The sequence below is a fragment of the Megalobrama amblycephala genome, linkage group LG13, assembly GCF_018812025.1.
Source record: "Megalobrama amblycephala isolate DHTTF-2021 linkage group LG13, ASM1881202v1, whole genome shotgun sequence".
NCBI classification, from domain to species: Eukaryota; Metazoa; Chordata; class Actinopteri; order Cypriniformes; family Xenocyprididae; genus Megalobrama; species Megalobrama amblycephala.
Genome location: NC_063056.1, coordinates 19886747 through 19907423, shown reverse-complemented (window position 1 = coordinate 19907423; position 20677 = coordinate 19886747). Strand labels below are relative to the sequence as shown.

Sequence of the window (20677 nt, the reverse complement as noted above, 5' to 3'; positions counted from 1 at the left end):
ATTCAATAAAAGAGATCTAGATGTACTGCCTTACATACTTTGGATGTCATATCTTTGTTTGTATTATTATTAAGGCCTTTGGACAAAAAAATAAATTAAAATAAAAGACCCGTTGTGTCATTGACCCATATATAACATGAATTCAGAAAACAGATTTTTCATTTCATGCTGACAAAGTGTGAAGGGAAAGAAAGAACCAAGCTAGGGATCTGGGTCTTTGAGTTTTTAACCATTGTGTGAGATAAAGTTAATATTCAAAGTCAAACCAGGTCATGCACAATTGTTCATTCAAAGCAAAGTGGACAAAAAGAACAAACTGCTTTCCAAACAAAGTTTGAACTGGAACTCTTTCAGTTCTTCTCTTTTTTTTCTCTTTAAACACATTCTCTCCTTCAACACACCTTTGTTAGTTTCAGACCTGATGTTAAATGATCTCTCTCTCTCTGTTTTTCTCAAATGCACCTCACTTCTCTGTGCAAATTCTTTCCGTGCCATAAAAAGCAATAACTTCACACATGCTCATGCTCATACACGATGCCTGCGGTCAATAGGATTTGAGAAACAATATTGACTCACTAGGTAGACTGCTGTTTCTCTCGGTCCACTATTTACCTCAGTGTTATTGAATGACTGCCAACAAGTTTCCAATTCCCATCTCCTTCCAATGAAGGGGCAAGTATCAACACATAGCTGTGGAATAGCTCTTTTTCACTCACACACCCTCGTCTACCTGTCCTATTTACCTTAAATATCGCTTTTAAAGCACCACACCCATTTCATTCTCCATTATTTCTGAATCTAGCATATAGTGTTTGAACTTTTTTAACTAATGACATTTCTTTATCTTTTCTCTTGCTTCTCATTTGACCTCATTGCCTCTGAGCTCGGGCTTTAGTCTGTTAACACACTAGTCTTTACTGTCTTGCCTCAGGACATAATGGTATGTAGCTGGAGTTCTGCTCTGTAATAATGCGATCTTTTAACACTACAAAGGTGTAGCTAACTTTCTATAGGTGCTAACATCAAACTCTATGGAGAAAAGACAACATAATGTTTAGCTATTAGAAATGTACCCAATACATAGTGGACACCAGAAAGGGTTAAAAAGGTAAATCCTGTTGTTTCCTTACCAACAATATTAAATTTCATATTCCCCAAATCTCTCCGTTCCTGTAACACTTTTAAAAAAAAGTCTCTCTGAGGTACGCGTCGAGTATCATTTACAGCGGCGCTGCCAGGTCACGGGTTCCCTGCTTTACTCGCTCCGGATTGGACAATTGCCTCATGAAATATTTAAAGAAGCACCTGACTGAGTGCGGCCATTGGATGCAGCTAGTGTAGTTATGTAAATGAGCACCTGGTCGTGTTTGCAAGCCCTGAGGGGAAGAGAAAGAGGTCTAAAAGCCAAGCGCTTATGAGCGCGCGGAGAGAGAAGCACTGATTGAGAAATAAATAAGGACGTCCGTGTCACTTGCGCTCTAGAGGAGTCGGATTTAACAGCACATTCCTTAAAAACCTTTTCAAACGTGGGACGTACAACGCGCTTTCTTTCAGAAACTTTCTGCCTGTGCCTTTTTTATTCTGTTCATTCATTGGTACTTGTTTTGTGGCTTTAAGCACAAAGTCATAAGACTGTGCCAGACTATATTTACCTACTAGTATAAAAACAACCTGCCAAAGTGAGCAACTCGGATTAAAAAGAAGAACCAGGCGATAGCCTACATTTGGACACGATTTCGCGTTCTGTCAGACTTCTAGGTGAGTGGTCAGACAAACACCGATAATTGCATGTAAGTGTAACGTTAGTTTATTTATGGTTTGCAAGTTGTCAGACGTTACTTTTTACTATATCGTTTTTAGTAAATGCACTGTCGATACTCAGATTGCAATTGTCAGTGTTGTTTCGACCGCTGCGTGGAAACACATTTGGCTTTCCATTAAACTCTAGTTGTTTTAGACTGCTCAAATGTGTTAAGTCGTCGCGCGAGTAAACTTAACCGTCTCTGTCTCGTGCATGGCGGCCAAGAGTCTCGAAGTGTGTATGTGAGGAGTTTGGATGTCTGCCACTGTACCGGGAATGCGCTCGGTCTGGTGCGGAGTCGTGCTGTTTGTTTGTGAAGTTGTTATTCACACCGCCTTGCCTAATTTAAATGGTTCCTGGTTATAAGTTACCTGGTACCCGGGTTTAATGCCAACATTTATTAGAGCAAATACTCTGAAATCCCTTGAAAACTGCTGTGGGTCATTCTGGTGGTATATTTACCCACCTGTGGCCCCGGCATTACGCGTCAGTTAGTATTTATGGGCTACCGCAATCTTGCTTTTAACTGTAATTGCAGAGCAGTCTCGAAAACACTTTAAACTGTCGAGTTATGGTGTTAGATTTATACAGACTTACTATGCACTGATTTATGTTTGTTTGTTTTTGGTGTTTGAACGTATTTGCAGCTTGTAAATAACGGTCTACCACATTAACCAATTTAATCACAAACTGTTTTTTTTCCTAGCTAAGTGAGCACATGTGTTTGACTTCTTAGATAGCAAAATGAAACAACTACTTGCCTATTTGAGAATCTTTCAGGGGGACAAATAGAGTTAAATAGCTCTGGTGATGTTAGTATTATAATCAGCCATGTAAAAATGCTGACATGAAATCAATAGGCTAGTCTACACATGCTTTATAGTTGATGGCTCTGTGTAAACACATCTTTGGTTGTCTTTCAAATTCAAAGATATGTTTTTGTCATCAGTGTTAATAGTAGGATCAAATGGTATAGAAGTGGTTTTGTTTTTAAGCTCACTTTAACAACCACTTGAGAGTAGCGTGTTTGAAAGGGAATGTGGCATCCAGTTTTAATAGTCAGATCTATATTGAAAGATCCTCTCATCGGTCCATGCTATTCGAGCACAATAAACCTAATAGTGCCCTACAACTGAGTTGTGATGCAGGTATTTGCTATTAGTTCATGATGTCCAGGTAGTTGAAATGCACTGTGATGGCAGTTTAATATATATTTTGGGGAATTGGTGGCTAATTCTTGTGAATTTGTACAATTTCATTCATACGTTTTTGCCTTTTTTCTAAAAATCTTACATTTCCGTACAGTCATACAAAAAAAGGCACCTTGTAAATGTTTTCTCATGGGATCAGGTTGGGTATTTGCGACCCTTCTGTGCCAGAGGTGACCTCAGACCAGTGTGAGACCCTGGCCAGAACAGCATCAGGAGAGCGACTATATACTTTCTGCTAATATTTGTTCTAGATTAATTATAAACATTACAAATGCCTTGGCAATACACTGCAATGCCTGTCATGCCAATAAAGCACATTGAAATTGCCTTTTAAACCCCTAAATTATCAAGCCATAAGAAAAAAAAAAAAAACACTTAAATTGTCTTTTGCATTACAAAAAGCAGAATTAATTTCGTGATGAAGCAGAGATGGAAAATTAGTACCACTGGGATTTCATTTCAGAAAACTTTGAATTTTTCCATCTACTTTATTAAAGTAGAAATTGTAAGTATTGTGTTTTATGAGGTTTATGGGAGGTTTTGCATTCTCTGAAGAGGCAAAAGAAAATGCAGAGTATGCGCAAAAGCTATGAAGAGATGCTAATGAATGCACCATGAAGCTGAAAAATCACCCATCCCCCTATTCTTTCTTCTATTTCTCCTCTCTCTCTCTCTGTTTAAAAGGGGTTTTGAGACTTGTGAATAGAGACACACCGAAAAGTGAAATGAATTGTGCTGCATCACCAAGGGAGGGGACCAAGTGCCAAGAGGTGTACAGAGGAATGTGTGTGCGTGTGTGTGTATGTAGGCAAACACACACTCAGCAAACGTCTCTGAGGAGGTCGAAAGCATTGATCTGAGCAGTGAGAGTTTTATTATGAGTTTGTTTGTGGAGAAATTACCCAAGAACTTTTGCTGGGGCATCATACTAGGGATGTCTGGCTCGATTAAAATACAAAGAAAGAACTATAAATCGTTTTCTTTGTATTTCTCCTTTTTTTTTATTTATTTATTTTTTTTTTTATATGAGTGTGTGTTTAGGCTCACAGTGAACTGTTTTTCATGCATCTTTAAACCTTTTTGTCTTCACACCCAAATTTCTGTAAACAGCAGGGTAATCTCTGACTAGCGTGTTGTGGGTAATGATAGAGGGATTAAGGGGGAATTGAAAGAGAGAGGGAGAGACACGGGTGGCATACCGAGTGGAAATGTGCTCTCAGTTGGAACTAACATCAGACGTCTTGTTTCATCTATTAAATTGTCTTTTGACACACCCTATACTTCTCTCTCTCTCTTCTCTCTTCAGTCCACATACCTTCGATGCTGTAATTCATCCTCCTGAGCAATCTGTCTTCCTTCATATCACATTCTGTTCATCTCCTGTCTTCCATCACTGTCTCCATGCTGTCCCATCTTGCTGTTGAAGTAGCTGTAAATCATTTATCCATCCACCCATCCATCCATCTCTCCATCTATCAGTTTCACATCACGGTCTCTATCTTCAGTCTCCTTTGTCAGCTCTTTTGCAGTGCAGTGGGTGTTTGTGTCTACATATACATTTTTTAAGGTCATAAAGGTCAAGATACAAACAATTCATAGGAAGATCTATTAATTAATTAAAGGATTAGTTCACTTTCAAATGAAAATGACCCCAAGCTTTACTCACCCTCAAGCCATCCTAGGTGTATATGGCTTTCTTCTTTCTGATGAACACAATCGTAGAAATATTAATAAATATCCTGATGCATCCAAGCTTTATAATGAAAGTATGCATTACCAAACGAGTATGAGCTAAAGAAAGTGTCTCCATCCATCATAAACATACTCCACACGGCTCCGGAGGGTTAATAAAGGCCTTCTGAAGCAAAGCGATGCATTTGTGTAAAAAAAAAAAAAAAATCCATACTTAACAAGTTATGAAGTAAAACATCAAGCTTTCGCCAGACCCCCTTACGTATTCTTCAAAAAGCTTACGGTGTACGTCCTACGCCTTCCCTATTCAAATTACGGGGAAAAAAGTTGAATAGAGAAGGCGGTTTCATTTGAAAGTGAACTAATCCTTTAAAGGGATAGTTCACCCAAAAATGAAAATTTGATGTTTATCTGCTTACCCCCAGAGCATCCAAGATGTAGGTGACTTTGTTTCTTCAGTAGAACACAAATTATGATTTTTAACTCCAACCGCTGCCGTCTGTCAGTGGTATAATGCAAGTCAGCGGGAACTTGGACTATAAGAGTAAATAAAACACGACAGACAAATCCAAATTAAACCCTAGACATCACTTCCGTTGTCAGAGCGCGATCAGACCTCACGAATCGAGTGATGAATGCCGTTGGACATAGTGGTGTATTAGAGGTAAAAAATGATATAAATACTGTTCGGTTTCTCGCACAAACCGATCGTTTCGTATCTTAGGACATCAATGTGTCGTCACGAGCCGCAGGGTTTAATTTGGATTTGTCTGTCGTGATTTATTTACTCTTATAGTCCAAGTTCCCGCTGACTTGCATTTTATACCACTGTTGTGTTATATACCATCAATTGTGTTCTACTGAAGAAACAAAGTCACCTACATCTTGGATGCTCTGGGGGTAAGCAGATAAACATCAAATTTTCATTTTTGGGTGAACTATCCCTTTAATACCTGAATTACAATTAATTTTGACAATTGTTTTTTGCAGACATAAAGTCAGAAATGTCAGGGTTATACAACTGTCCTAATCATAATAATAAAAAAAAAAATTTAAATTGATAAAATTCTTGAAAAGTAAGTAGTTTGGCATGTTTTTTATGGAAGCCCATTTCTGCTACAAAAGAAAAAAAGAAGCATCTATTGGTGAATCATAATTATAACAAAAATGTGACTTTTATGTGACTTGCTTAATAATTTTGATCTCATAATTAGTACTTTATCCCAGAATTTTGACATTCAATGTCATAATTATGATTTTTTTTTTTTTTCATATTTGGTGAAATGGGCTTACTAAGAAAGAAACTTAGTAATATTAATAATCCTAATATTAATGATAAACTTAATAATATGAAATATTTATGAATGAAAAATTCATGATATTTGTGTATTTGTGTTTGGAAATAACTTGATTATATGAATCCTAATACCCTTGTATCATTCTGATGGAATCGGATAGACATGCTGTATATGTTCTCCAGATCTACTCCCACTTACAGATATACTTATTATTTATTATTCACTTATTATTATTATTTAGTATTTCAACTTAAAGATTTAAAGGTACATTTTCAAGGATTTTCTGCCTGGTTTTTTGATTCATCATGCTACATTATGAAGCAATTTGCTGTTTGTGTTTTATGAATCGGTCATAACCCCTCTGTTGAAGTCTGGATCGTTGAAGAAATCAATGTTCATAGATCCTTGGCCTGTGTGTATGAATCACTCTTACATAAGGGTTCTGCCTTCATTAATGACTTACTTGAAGGGCTAACCACAAAGTGAAACATTACAGCCGGATCTGCACATGCATAGCAGCCAACTTTAAACCAACTTGCTGTGTCAGAACCGCAGGGAGAGCAACAAACCAAAGTGTTATTCAGATCCATTCATACAGGAAGAAATAATGCATCATCCTACACAAAGTGGACACCCTGCTTATATCATGTAGTTTTAATAGAGAGGAACCGGCTCATTAGCATGTTCTCTAGATACGTTTTGCAAGTGTATGAACCTAATATAAAAATGTTTAAATAGGTTGGACATTTTTTTGATTTACATAGAGGATCTGCATAATAACTAACAAACATACACATCCATTCTCGCAACTGCTGTCAGGCTCATTTATCTCTCTAGTAATTACTCATGGCTTCAAGCAAACATAGACAAGCTTTTGAAAGTTGTTTGTGAAAACAGGAACATTCACCATCAAAGCTGCAACTTCTGTAAAGGTTTTTTTTTTTCATTTGCCTGAATCTTGACTGCCAAACACTCTAGAGGAAAACCATGGCATCTCTCACTTCTGCTTAGTAAAACTTATTAAACAGTTTTAGTAATCCTCCAGACATCAGGCGGATCTGCATTTGTGATATCTGAACGAATCAAATCAACAGTCCAGATATGTCTCATGCAATCTGATGCTATGCTCCAGAAGAAGGTTTTGTGCAAGCACTCAGGTTGATGTTTTCAGCATGAATTAGTGCTGTTCACATTGCTGAGCTTTCCGTTACGTCTTTCCGGTTGACCTGTTCGCTCTATTTTTTATTTTTTTTTTTTTTTTCACTTTTGGCTTTTCACGTTTTTGAAAATGCCATCCTTTCTTGTTCTTTCATCCATTTTGAATTATTAACCCTCAATCTAAAGACTGTACTCACTTTTCATTCTCTTTTTTTTCAAGGTCCAAAGTCAACGCACACTAACTCAGTTGAACAAAAGAGCAGTGTCACACTTTTTCTTTTTGCTTTCAGTCACTGCAGAACCTGCCGTCACTGTCATGTTTGTGTTCTGTCACATTGCATATTTTAGTCTTTAGTTTATCAGGGTTTATTCACTATCATATAGACCCCTTAAAAGTTTGTAAACATTGCAGCGTTTCCTGGTGGGCGGGGCTTAGCTGGAGGCAAAAAGAGACGCTGGACTCAATGTTGACAAGCGTAAGCTAGCATGTTTTAGGAGGGATTTATTAAACATAGATGCAGAAGAAGGTTCAGAACTGTCCGAATATGTACAGTCACTGACTCTGCGGGACCGTGACAGCTATTTTTGTAAATTAACTTAAGTTTTGGATATTTCCTAGACAACATATGAATTACTTTCGGGTGGTTCGGGAATTTTGTCAAGGCTTATTGTCTAATGTAACCTAACGCTGGGCTAACTATGATTATGGCTAGCAATGTGGATTATTTTAAGAGACCATTCAAAGGATGGCACACACATCTATCGCTGTATGTTTGTTTAACATTTAAGCTAGCTAGTGCGCTGGAAGTTGGCGACTTTTCACCTATAAAACAGAAACTTGCTGATTTGTACTAGATAAAACCAACACACCATTACATATGCATCGATTATTTTACCTGATATGAAGTGTGCACTGCAAACACGAGTATTATTTATGATCGTCTCCGTCCAGTCTGTGCGCCGTATTGCATTCAACCACAATTGTCTTCTTGATTTCTGTGAAGGAAATCTTGAGTACATATAGAGTAACAATGCATCCTTCACATTTCCAAAAAGTCTTTAGTTTTATCATATTTATAAAAGATAGATACGCGAAACCGAGTCTTTCCTAAAAAAGCCGAGATCCTGGAGGCGTGCCTGCCGTCAGTGGCGTGGGCGGAGCTAAAGAGTCACGAGCGCGCAGCTTTTGTGTAGAGATTGTCTGCTAGCTGCGACATCATTATAAATAAAAAGGGAACAAAAACGTTGTTGTTGTTTACATTATATGCACTTGCGCGCCAGTTGCCAACAAAACAGACATTTGATGCAGCTTTACTCACCACCCGCGATCTGCAAATCCAGTGCCAAACTGGGAATTGTTTACAAAGTATTCATCACCAAAATCCCGGGAACAAACAAACATACATGCACAAGTCCGTTGCTGCCCCGGAAAAACAAACTTCGTCCACTGTTCCCTTAATGCTGGGTTCTTTGGGAAGCTGAAAAAGGCAATCTTTCCCTCACAACCAAAAACACACTCCTTTGGTGACAGGAGCTGCGTCTCATTTCGGAGGCTGTGTCCTTCGGAGATCACATTTGAAGACTGCATACGTCATAACCATACTAAAATTCACTGATATTGGTGTAAAATACTGTAATTTCTTTCTTACGTTGCAATCTAATGGTTATTTTTCTTAAATGAGACTGCCTCTGTTGTATGCGGCCTTCAAAGGGTGCAGCCCCTGAATTGGGACACAGCCATTGTTGAAAAATCTCTCAGCTTCCGTATCCCAAATGAAGCGCATTGATGGGCGTGCTCTTGCTCTGGGTGATGTGTGTGTGTGTGTGTGTGTGCACGCTTATCAAGTGCCCATACAAGGAATTCCGCACTCTTTTGCTGTTATACAGGCCATACTCTAAAAAAATTCTCAGAAACCTGTACCGAATCCGGAAGTAGTGTATTTGGCACAGAAATACTCTGTCATACGTCCAAGTCGTGTTTTGAAACTTTGACCATGTTTAGCATGAGAATGCAACTCTTTAACAGTGTAAATAAGTCAGAATACATGAAATAGCATTACACCCATTAATGTTAATTTCAGTATTTACTAATGCATTATTAAAATCAAAAGTTGTGTTTGTTAACATTAGTTAATGCACTGTGAAGTAACATGAACAAATAATAAACGACTGTATTTTATTAACTAACATTAACAAAGATTAAAAAATACTGTAAAAAAAAAAATGTGTTTAGTTCATTGTTAGTTCATGATAGTTAATACATGTTAACTAATGAAACCTTATTGTAAAGTGTTACCATTGTTTTTTAAATTCATGTGCCATCAGTCTTTAATCAAAAAACTTCTGTTTCATGCCGACTTTAACCAGATTCTTTGCTGATAAGCACTATGCTGTGAGTAGTTTCAGCAACTGAAAATATTTGGCTGCAGCACCAAAAAAATAAATGTTCGGTTTGGGCCAAAATCATTGACCGAAACAGTGATTCTCCTATGATGTGTTTTGACCATCTGTGTTTATTTCATGGGCACAACTTTGATAAGCTACAACAGGTAAACATGTCATCAGTGTGGATGCGCTTCACTACTGATTTTAGAGTAGAGATAGAGTGGTGCAGGTATGATGTCACTTTGATGGCCAATCGGCAGTTAGCGTCACACTGGTTCCCCTCGACAAAAACCCAATAGGATTTTTCCATAGGCTTTTGGATTATCACAAAAACCAAACTCTGTGATCAACAAAAGTTTATAATACTTACACATTTTGTCAATCAAGATAATTTTCACAGATGAACACAACTTTTATGAATTTTGAAGCCTAAATGCAGTCGCCAGAAGTAAAAAGCTAAAGGTGGGCTATAAACGAACTACCCTATACGGTCCCACGACTTCAACGTCAAAACCACTAAGCTCCTGACAACTCTTTCAGTTTTTATCAAACAAAACATTTTCCCAGTAAGTTTGAGTTAGAATAGTTTATAGGATCACAATTATTTACCTGTTCCTCATGATGACATTTAAAGGGTTAGTTCACCCCAAAATTCTGTCTTTAATTACTCAATCTCATGTCGCTCCACACCCGTAAGACCTTCGTTCATCTTCAGAACACAAATTAAGATATTTCTGATAAAATCCGATGGCTCAGTGAGGCCTCCATTGCCAGCAAGACTCCCTTTTTCAGTGCCCAGAAAGCTACTTAAGACATATTTAAAACAGTTCATGTGACTACAGTGGTTCAACCTTAATGTTATGAATCGACAACAATACTTTTTGTGCACCAAAAAAACAAACAAAATAATGACTTTATTTAACAATATCTAGTGATGGGCGATTTCAAAACAATGCTTTGTGAAGCTTCGAAGCTTTACGAATATTTTGTTTCGAATCAGTGGTTTGAAGCGCGTATCAAATTACCAAAGTCACGTGATTTCAGTAAACGAGGCTTCGTTACTTCAGAAGTGTTTCGAAATTTCAGTGGTTCACCACTGGGGGGCGTGACTTTGGCAGTTTGATACACGCTGCGAACCACTGATTCGAAACAAAAGATTTTTAAAGCTTCGAAGCTTCATGAAGCAGTGTTTTGAAATCGCCCATCACTAGATATTGTTGAATAAAGTCGTTATTTTGTTTTTTTGGTGCACAAAACGTATTCTCGTCGCTTTATAATATTAAGGTTGAACCACTGTAGTCACATGAACTGTTTTAAATATGTCTTTAGTAGCTTTCTGGGCACTTAAAGTGTTAATTATCTTGCTGGCAATGCAGGCCTCACTGAGCCATCGGATTTGATCAAAAATTGCCCCAGGCATGAGATAATGCTGCTAGCATTTCCTTGTGTCATGATTGACAGGATTAGATGAACAAGTTTCACCTAAACTTTCATGTACACCTGCATTGAAAAGTCATCTTGTCATGTAAAAGAGGTCAGACTCAGTTCATAGAACATTTTTATGAAGCACATTCTGCCATTCCAAGGAATATCTGACCTCACGGATGACTTTGCCTGATAATTGGTAGGTCAACACAGATGGTTACTTCTGAGAAAACACATTTCTTATTTTATGAGCTCAAAGATGTGGAAACTGAATAGGGTGATGTTCTCTGAATACCAGTGCATGGGAAAATGGATTTGGCTTTCTGTTCAAATGGTGTATTGTGGGAACTGTCAGCTGTGAGTGTTTGATGGGGTGATGGGGTGAATCAGGCAAGTGCAGAAAATGTACCTGGCAGGTCAAGGGCATATAATGTGGGGTTGTAGATGAGGCTTTAAATAACAGAGGCTTTAATAATTTGGCCCACCCCAGATAATTCCTGTAACATATTCTTTTCTTGTAAAGTGACTCAACCGTCTTTGTTCTCTCTCCTGCTCGTTTCACTCTTGCCCGCTCTTTCTCATTTGTCCTTTATCTGACTCTTTTCCTGTTCATTTAGTTAGTAATTCTGATTTCCTCTTCCTGTCAGCCACAAAATTCATAAGTTAACGGTCATCTTGGCAGGACTTCCGAAGGAACAGCTCATTCGTGCGACTGAGTCAGTCCAGGGACTGACGCACACCTGAGTCATGATTTAGCATGAAAATGGTGTGTCCAAGTGTGAATATGACCCTTTGTTTTTCAAAACACTGCCGCTGTCAGATGGCCAACTTGAGAGGTGGTGTGGTCGGACTCTTTGAGTTAAAGAATCATAGGTCACTTGTGTACTGAGGAAATTCCCTATCTGATGTTTAAAGGAAAACATCAAAACAATGGAGCCAAGGACGCCAAGTCTCCCCAGCTCAAGTGTTACTCATCGATTCTTTCTCATGCCAGCATGAACATCGTGTTAAGTCATTCTCCACAGATTTGGACAGAGTGGTTGGAAACTTTTCATCTGCCTGGAAGAGTCAGCAGGACTCATAACAAACTCACATATACACAAAGGAGTGAAGTGGACAATCAGCACTGTTATTTAAAACGAGTTGAACACCGTTTTACTCTATCAGTGTTGTATAACAACACTATGATGTTATCAGTGTTATATAACAACACTATGAGGTTATGGTAATGACATAATATCCGATACACTTTACTGAAAATTTTAACTGGGATTTGTCAGAGACGGGGCATAGCAGTTAGTACTCAAGGCATGTTGAACTGTGGTGTATATACAGGAGACCCAGGTTTGAATCCGACTTGGCAAATAACAAAAAATAAATAAAAAATTAGAAGTGACCTTTTGTTAAGTCCCACCCTCCTTGGTTACTGTTGCTAACTTAAAATTTAGACAACATCCCAAAGGAATAAACTGGAGATTTCTGTCAATTCTCAGTAAAATACGATTATAAAGTGGTAAAATGATTCTTGCATGGACTGGAATGAATTTTGACATTGCTTTTTATCTGCTTTTTTAATTTATTTTTTAAAAAAGAAATTATGAAATACAACCTAGCAAAAATATTTCACCATATTTTTGGATAATTCCTATAAAATTGCATTTAAAGGTCCCGTTCTTCGTGATCCCATGTTTCAAACTTTAGTTAGTGTGTAATGTTGTTGTTAGAGTATAAATAAAATCTGTAAAATTTTAAAGCTCAAAGTTCAATGCCAAGCGAGATATTTTATTTAACAGAAGTCGCCTACATCGAACGGCCAGTTTTGGACTACATCCCTCTACTTCCTTCTTTAATGACGTCACTAAGACGTTAGTTTTTTGACTAACCTCCGCCCACAGGAATACACAAGAGTTGCGTTTGTAGAGTGTGTTTGTCGCCATGCCGTCGAAACGCTGTTATTTTCATCCCGCAGTCCAATCACCTTTGTTTGGCCTTCCCAGGGACGCTGTACTTAGAGATCAATGGTTACAATTTATGTTTAACTCGGTTCCCGAAAATTATAATCCACATGTAAAACTATGTTTACAATAACACTGAGCGCATGCATCTCCACGTTATGGTAAGAGGCGTGACCTTTCCGGGCAAGGAGCGCTAAGCTGCTGTCGAATCACAACACAGGAACCGCTGGCACAATCAGAACTCATTACGTATTTCTGAAGGAGGGACTTCATAGAACAAGGAAGTCATCAGCCCGTTTTTATGACAGTGGAAACAGCGGTATACAGATAAGTAATATGTGAAAAATACTGTGTTTTTTACACGCGAAACATGAACACGTGTTATATTGCACACTATAAACACAATCAAAGCTTCAAAAAACCACGAAAAACGGGACCTTTAAGACAATACAAACACAACCTACATAGGAAAATATTATCAAAGAGTCATGTCAATCCTGTAACTTTCTCCATATTGACATAATTCATGATTCTTATAACTGCAAATGTCATTATTGACTATGATATTGAAATTTGAAGGTAATTCTCTCAAAAACTGTAATTAAATATCATGTTTTACTACAAAATTGAAAGAAACAGAAAGTTCCCAATATATTAAAATTGGGGAGAAAGAAATGGTGAGATTTTCTAATAAATAAATAAATAAATAAACTAATTTAGCTGCGAATTTACCTTTTTCCTGAAATATGAACCAGACATTTCTCTGTGAGATTCATTAATTTGGAACTCTGAGAGTGTATTTCACTTTTATTTGAAGTTTTTCTCTGTCCCAGCCCTTGGGGGGGTTAAACACAGTGCAGATGGAGTCATGAAGATGAAAGTCAGCATGTGTTGCATGTATGATGGTGTGATATTTACAGAAATGCTTCTAAGGAGTTTGCCCTGTGGTTGTGTCCTTGGGATATAGACTCAAAAACACATTCTGTAAGCATTTGTGAGATTTGCTTTATCAGCAGGTCTAATACTGACAGTTCTTAATGTGCTTGTGTGTGAACTTGCTTCAGGCCAGTCAGTTAAATCTTTGTCACGAAGGGTTTTGTTAAATGGAGCTGAACTGACAAATTTGCTGTGTGAAACTCCCCAAAGCAGAATCACACCCAAGAGTGACCTCAGCTGTGTCAGCCTGAGTTATGAGCCTCATTGTTACTGTATAGGTATAGGGGGTTCTGAATGACTTTTGATGTATGCAATGAATCATTTGAGTGTTTAAGATCTTCATCTGTTTAAAGTGAACACAGTACATAGGGGCGTCATTCCAGACAGTTTCCTATATGCCTCTCACTGGAACAGACCTGCTGAGGAGGTTTTGCTCATTCACTCACTCCAGCAGGGAGACGTGAAGCTAATGCTGCTATATCAAAAGTGTTTTTCTTTGCAGAACATGACATGGGGGTTTATAGGGGAAATGAAAGATCAGATCAAGCTGAACATATAAACTTGCATTACCTTTGAATTTACAGCTATACTCATTTCCTGAGTTTTATATTATTCCGATGTTTTTTTTCCCTTCTTCTCTGCACTCAGGGTCCTTTTTTTTGGCCACAACTGCCAATAGCAAGCTATAAATATTTCTTACAGGCAATTAAATTATATTTTACACATTGCCGTACTAATGAAAATAGGATGATTTAGCCATTTTTAAAAACTGTCAAATTAGTGACAAACAGCACAGGTTATTATGTCAGTCTCTGCATCATATCAAAGGCAAGTCAGTTTATTCGGTGGTCGTAGGGCTGGACGATATGGCCAAAATTTATATCACGATATAATTCCGATATCGATATGAACTATATAATAGCCTCAGAAAAACTGCCAAGAATGGCCACGTCTGAAAAATGAATTTGCCAAATCTATGAAATCTCTTCCTATAAAACTATATAATATTTTAGAAATAAAAATAGTACAAATAAATTTATGTTCAGCTTTTATTTGTATTTAGCCTTCATACAAACATAAAAAATAAACATAAGACTCACTCACTTTTGTAATATTAATATCTTTAACATTAAACTATAACGTAGGCTGATTTTATTATCCTTAATATAGATTAAAACAAAAGTGCTTCAGCCAAGATAAAGATTGTGAACAGTAAAAACAGAAAAAAACAGTGAGAAACAACAAAAACACATTGCTGGGGCAGGGACATTGTTGAGTGTTGATGACACTAGGGGTGCAATGGTTCAAATTGCTCATGGTTCGGTTCGTATCACGGTTTTAGGGTCACGGTTTTGGTACAGTTGGTACAACCGTACCGAAACCGTGACCCTAAAAATAAGACTACTGTCAAATAAAAATAAAGAAAATAAGAACAAACGATCAAACTACAAGCAAATATGTACATCACAAATAAGTACAATAAAGCAAATATTCAAATAAAATAAACAGTGCTTTTCAGGTTCAGGTATCTAACAGTAGTTTTCAGGTACAGAAAATGGATAAAGTAATCAAATATAAAATAACACTGCATATTATCTTTATTGTATAAAATAAATAAAGATGAATCATTATTGAAGTTACAAAAACTATTCAGTCAAGAGCAGTGAGTGATTTCTTTGTTATTTGTTGTTTAATTTAACATTAAAAACAGGCAGCAGGAATAGTTTTTTCCCCTTTAAGACATGCACGATCCAGTAGCTACATATACTGTTACACATGCGATGTCTTTCTCGACTGTTATACGTTCACTTAAGACATAACCGACTATGTTTGCTAGGATACTCGCCAAGACGGGCATGTTGACTTAATTTGTGTATGAATTTGTCCGCCGAAGCGCAAGACTTGAAAGAGAAGTCAGTATTTGCGCGCTGTCTGAAATAAGCGTGTGCGCGCGTCGGATGAGCGCACACAAATCTTCTCACAGCGCGTGCGAGTTCTCTTTCGCGTCTTGTTCTGTTTACACAGATAGCATCGTGTACTGTTCAGGTCTCACCTGCACTCGCGCGCTATCAACACCCGGGTGATGACGGCGTAAATGACTGGACATTAGAGCATACGGCACTAGCTGTTAACAGTTTACAAAGAGTGTCTGTTTTGTCCACGCTTTTTGATTATCGTTGTTGTAACGTTTTGCGCATCCATCGACTGAAACATACATTATCTGAACTCTGTCTGTTTTCCATGTTTCTATTTCAAACAAACCATATTAACGCTGAGCACTAGCTGATGGCTGCGTGTCTCTGTGGTGTACGTCATCACGCCAATGGCCAATCGCGTTCTGCTCTTTCTACGGCTGCGCCTCAAGTCAGTGAGAAATGTTGTAATGTATATATCGAAATACCGGAAATGTGTTTAAAAATCATATCACCGTTATCGAAAAAAATTATATCGCGATATATATTGATATTGAATTATTGTCCAGCCCTAGGTGGTCGTATTTATAACGGTCCTGGAACAAGTATTTCTAGCCATGGAAGTACATAGGGAAACAAATCTACATAACTTTTTTAAAATAAATTTCAAATTAGAAACAACACTAAATAATAAATTTGGCTTCAGAAGCTCAAATAATGCAAAACAAGGTAATATGCATGAGCATTCTAGAGTAAACAAACACACAATTAGCTCTTAAAGGGATAGTTCACTCAAAAATGAAAATTATTCCATGACTTACTCACCTTCAAGCCATCCTAGGTGTATATGACTATGATCTTCTTTCAGACGAATACGATCAGAGATACATTTAAAAACATCCTTAGTCCTCCAAGGTTTATAATGGTTGTGAATGGGGGCCCAAGTTTTGAAGACAAAAAAATGCATCCATCCATAAAAAAAATTAATCCATACGACTCCAGGGGGTTAATAAAGGCCTTCTGAAGTGAATTGATGCATTTGTTTAAGACAAATGTCCTTATTTAAAACTTATAAAGTAAAATAATGAGTTTTCGGTGGGACAGCCATACGCAGACGACGTACGTCCAAAAAGCGTTAGTTTTCCTGACGTGGTACACAATGACATGATGTACTAGCATAGTACGTCATGGCGAAGTGTAGAACGTCATGTCATTGTGTACTGCATCGCGGAAGTTCACTTTTTGGACGTACGTTGAATGCGTATGGCTGTCCTGCCAGAAGCTCATTATTTTATTTTAAGGATAATTGTCTTAAACAAATGCATCGATTCGCTTCAGAAGGCCTTTACTAACCCCCTGGAGTAGTATGGATTCTTTCTTTTTTTTTTTCCATGGATGGATGCATTTTTTTTGTCTTTAAAATTTGGGCTGCCATTCACAACTATTATAAATCTTGGAGGACTTTTTAAATATATATCTGATTGTGTTTGTCTTAAAGAAGTAAGCCATATACACCTAGGATGGCTTGAGGGTGAGTAAATCATGGGATAATTTTCATTTTTGGATGAACTATCCCTTTAACTGTAGTACGCGACTTCCTGTTGACCTGCAGTATTGCAGTTGATGAAGTAAAAGGCCACATAAGTGTACTTAAATATAGCACAGTTTCATGACTGTTTCACAAGGCATGAAATTAATTAATAAAATTAATTGACACAATTACCAGTTTAAAAAGTGCATTGTAATAATGTCAAATTAGAAGTTTTTGAGTATGTTTTAAATAATGTTTTGATTGTCTTTTGGTGTGCACACTTATTTTAATATGTTGACTAAAATACATATATAGTACTCTTTTACACAAGGGTTAGTCGACCATTTATAATAGCCAATATTATATTTTATTTGATAAGGTCACACTATTGTTTTTTTAAGTTTGACTTGAATGACGTAATGTTGCAGTTCATAATAAAGTTATCAGCCAACTGGCGACTAACTCTATTTTATTTTCTTGCCAAAGTCAATTTTACTCGCATTGGCACTTGGCGAGTGTTAACTTTGGACAATAGTCTCAGTATTTTGTTCTCTCTCATTCTCAATCCTTAGGATTTGGTAAATTAAAATTGTTGATGGGTTGCTAAGGTTACGCAAGAGCGATTGCACTTATTGTCAACAGACGTGAGAGGATTCACAATGCCAACTGTAATAAACTCAAACTTGCATTACAATAGCGATTTATTTGGCACACAAACTGATATTTCTCTCTCTCCCCCTTTCCCCCTTCCTTTCTGTTTTCTCTGGGTTTTGGAAACACTTGCAGTCTGTGTGTGTTGGCCACCGCCTGTCTCGAGCTCAGGACAGCTGCACTGGCTGCTGCGCTCACTCGCTCACACACACAATATGTTGAATATGACATGCACACACTAACACACAGTCCATTAAGCTGGGTCTATTACATGCATGCCTCGTCTACACCTCTTTTCCACACCTCCTTTCAGATTCTCCTACTCTCTTCTACTCTCTTTGTCCTTGTGTCTGCACAGCTGTGCATCAGCTGTCTGTCTCTCTCACAGACCCCAGAAGCAGCGTTGTCACTCCACACGGAGACAGCTGTCACCTTACACACACACTCACAGAGACTCCTCATTCCATGGATTCGTGGGACGTGCCGCTGTGAAAAACACATATACAAACACAAATCACATTCACAGAGACCATGTTGTTATGGGGATGAAATAACTGTAATGCCAGATGAGGCCGGAATAACAGCATGGGTGATGTGTGAAAAAACCTATGCTGTTACTGTACACTCTTTCTCCAATATTGTATTTGTCACTTTTTTGTGGTGGTGGAGGATTTTAAATGTACTAAAAGAACTTTAACATGCAAACACAAATCCCATATTCACAGAGAAGGGGTGATGTTAATGGAAAAAATGGTGTGATGTGTAATTTCTTTTTCTATATGTGGCTTTTGGAATGACAGTATGTTGTGTTTGGGAGAGTTTCTAAGACTTGATGGACCACCAGTGTAAATGAAGTGATATCAAGTGCTTATACCCCTTCAATCCAACTGACTTCATCAAGTATAGTACAGTGGAGATTCCCCTCATCACACGCTATGACATCATAACTGAGATCAAATTTCACCCCCAAATCAAATGCTCTGTAAACCCTAACGCTCAAAATAATGAATTGGTTTGAGTTGGATAAACTTAAACAGTTAGTTCAGTCAAATTAACTTTAATGAGTATTTAGCACTTTCTTTTTCTTTCAAGTTCACAGAACTGATATATTTTAAGTAAACTGAACTGTTTCATTGTTTTGAGTTTTATGAACTTATTTCTTTTATTTTAGACAAACTTTAACTGAAACTGGGCTGGGATTTCAGCATGCTTTGCCCATGGCACTCGAAAGGGAGAGTAAATGCTAAAATTAAGTGTTATATAATGTTTATTGTGCATGATTAATGATAAGTGTGATATTTAGTAGTGATTAATGTTTTGTTATGCTAATTTAGAAGAGTTTCTTTTAATGTGGGTTACCATCAAGGTATCAAGCGGTGCATGCGGCTTGGTTTGAGAGCAGGAACGTTAAATGCTATGTATTGCTGTGCTCATTCAGCAAATACTATACCATGCTATTGTTAACATGTTAGCAAGTTAGCAATGTTTTGAATTAGCTTGTTATAGCTAAATTTACACTAATAAAAATGTTCACATTGAGGTTATATGAAAATTTTAAGTTGTGTATGAATTAGTGTACTCAAACATTTCAAGTTAAGAACAATTAAAATGTATGAGTATTTAAAGGGTTAGTTCACCCAAAAATTAAATTTATGTCATTAGTTATTCACCCTCATGTTTGTTTCACACCCGTAAGAGCTTCGTTCCTCTTCGGAACACAAATTAAGATATTTTTGATAAAATCTGATGGCTCAGTGAGGCCTGCATTGCCAGCAAGATAATTAACACTTTCAATACCCAGAAAGCTACTAAAGACATATTTAAAACAGGTCATGTGACTACAGTGGTTCAACCTTAATATTATAAAGTGACGAGAATACTTTTTGTGCGCCAGAAAAACAAAATAATGACTTTATTCAACAATATCTAGTGATGGGCGATTTCAAAACACTGCTTCATGAAGCTTCGAAGCTTTATGAATCTTTTGTTTCAAATCAGTGGTTTGGAGCGTGTATCAAACTGCCAAAGTCACGTGATTTCAGTAAACGAGGCTTCGTTACATCATAAGTGTTTCGAAATTTCAATGGTTCACATGACTTTGGAAGTTTGATACACGCTCCGAACCACTGATTCGAAACAAACAATTCGAAAGTGCATTTGAAAATGTTAATTATCTTGCTGTCAATGGAGGCCTCACTAAACCATTGGATTTTATCAAAAAATATCTTAATTTGTGTTCTGAAGATGAACGAAGGTCTTACGGGTGTGGAACGACATGAGGGTGAGTAATAAATGACAGAATTTTCATTTTTGGGTGAACTAACCTTTTAAATGTATGCCAATTCTGCTTACTGCTCACTGCTTACTTAAACTTTGAATTTCTTAACTTCTTGCCTCATTTTTTTTTTTTTTTTTAGTTTTGACAACTTATTCGGTTAACAGTGTGGACAAACATTTAAAGGTCATGACATCAACATTTCCACCAAAAGAGAACCAACTAGAACAACATCTTTTAAAAAAAAATGCTCAGAGTTACATCATTTTTACAGCCAGGTATTCCTGTTAATAAGTAATATTAATAAAAATATAATGTAGTAATTTTTTCTCTCTTCCTCAGGTATGTCTGTTGAAGATAGTTCAACTCTGGAGAGGTAACCAGGTGTCACTGTTGCAATGGCAACACCGATGCTGCCGTTGTTGCCTGCCCTCCTCACTGTCCTC

General features: G+C 37.3%; 1 protein-coding gene across 4 annotated transcripts in view; it reads left to right on the top strand.

Annotated features, from left to right (window-relative positions):
• Nucleotides 1-1368: 1368 nt before the first annotated feature.
• Nucleotides 1369-20677, top strand: part of ddr1 (discoidin domain receptor tyrosine kinase 1) — a 42649-nt gene continuing 23340 nt past the window's right edge. For 3 of the 4 annotated variants that reach the window (XM_048151959.1, XM_048151960.1, XM_048151955.1), the window contains exons 1-2: nucleotides 1369-1758; nucleotides 20574-20677. The exon at nucleotides 20574-20677 is cut by the window's right edge and continues 49 nt beyond it. In XM_048151959.1, the coding sequence (XP_048007916.1) occupies nucleotides 20630-20677 (48 nt within the window). In that variant the 5' untranslated portion in view covers nucleotides 1369-1758; nucleotides 20574-20629. Of the gene's footprint in view, nucleotides 1791-20573 lie in introns of all 4 variants that reach the window. The other variant, XM_048151956.1, reaches the window with a different exon arrangement.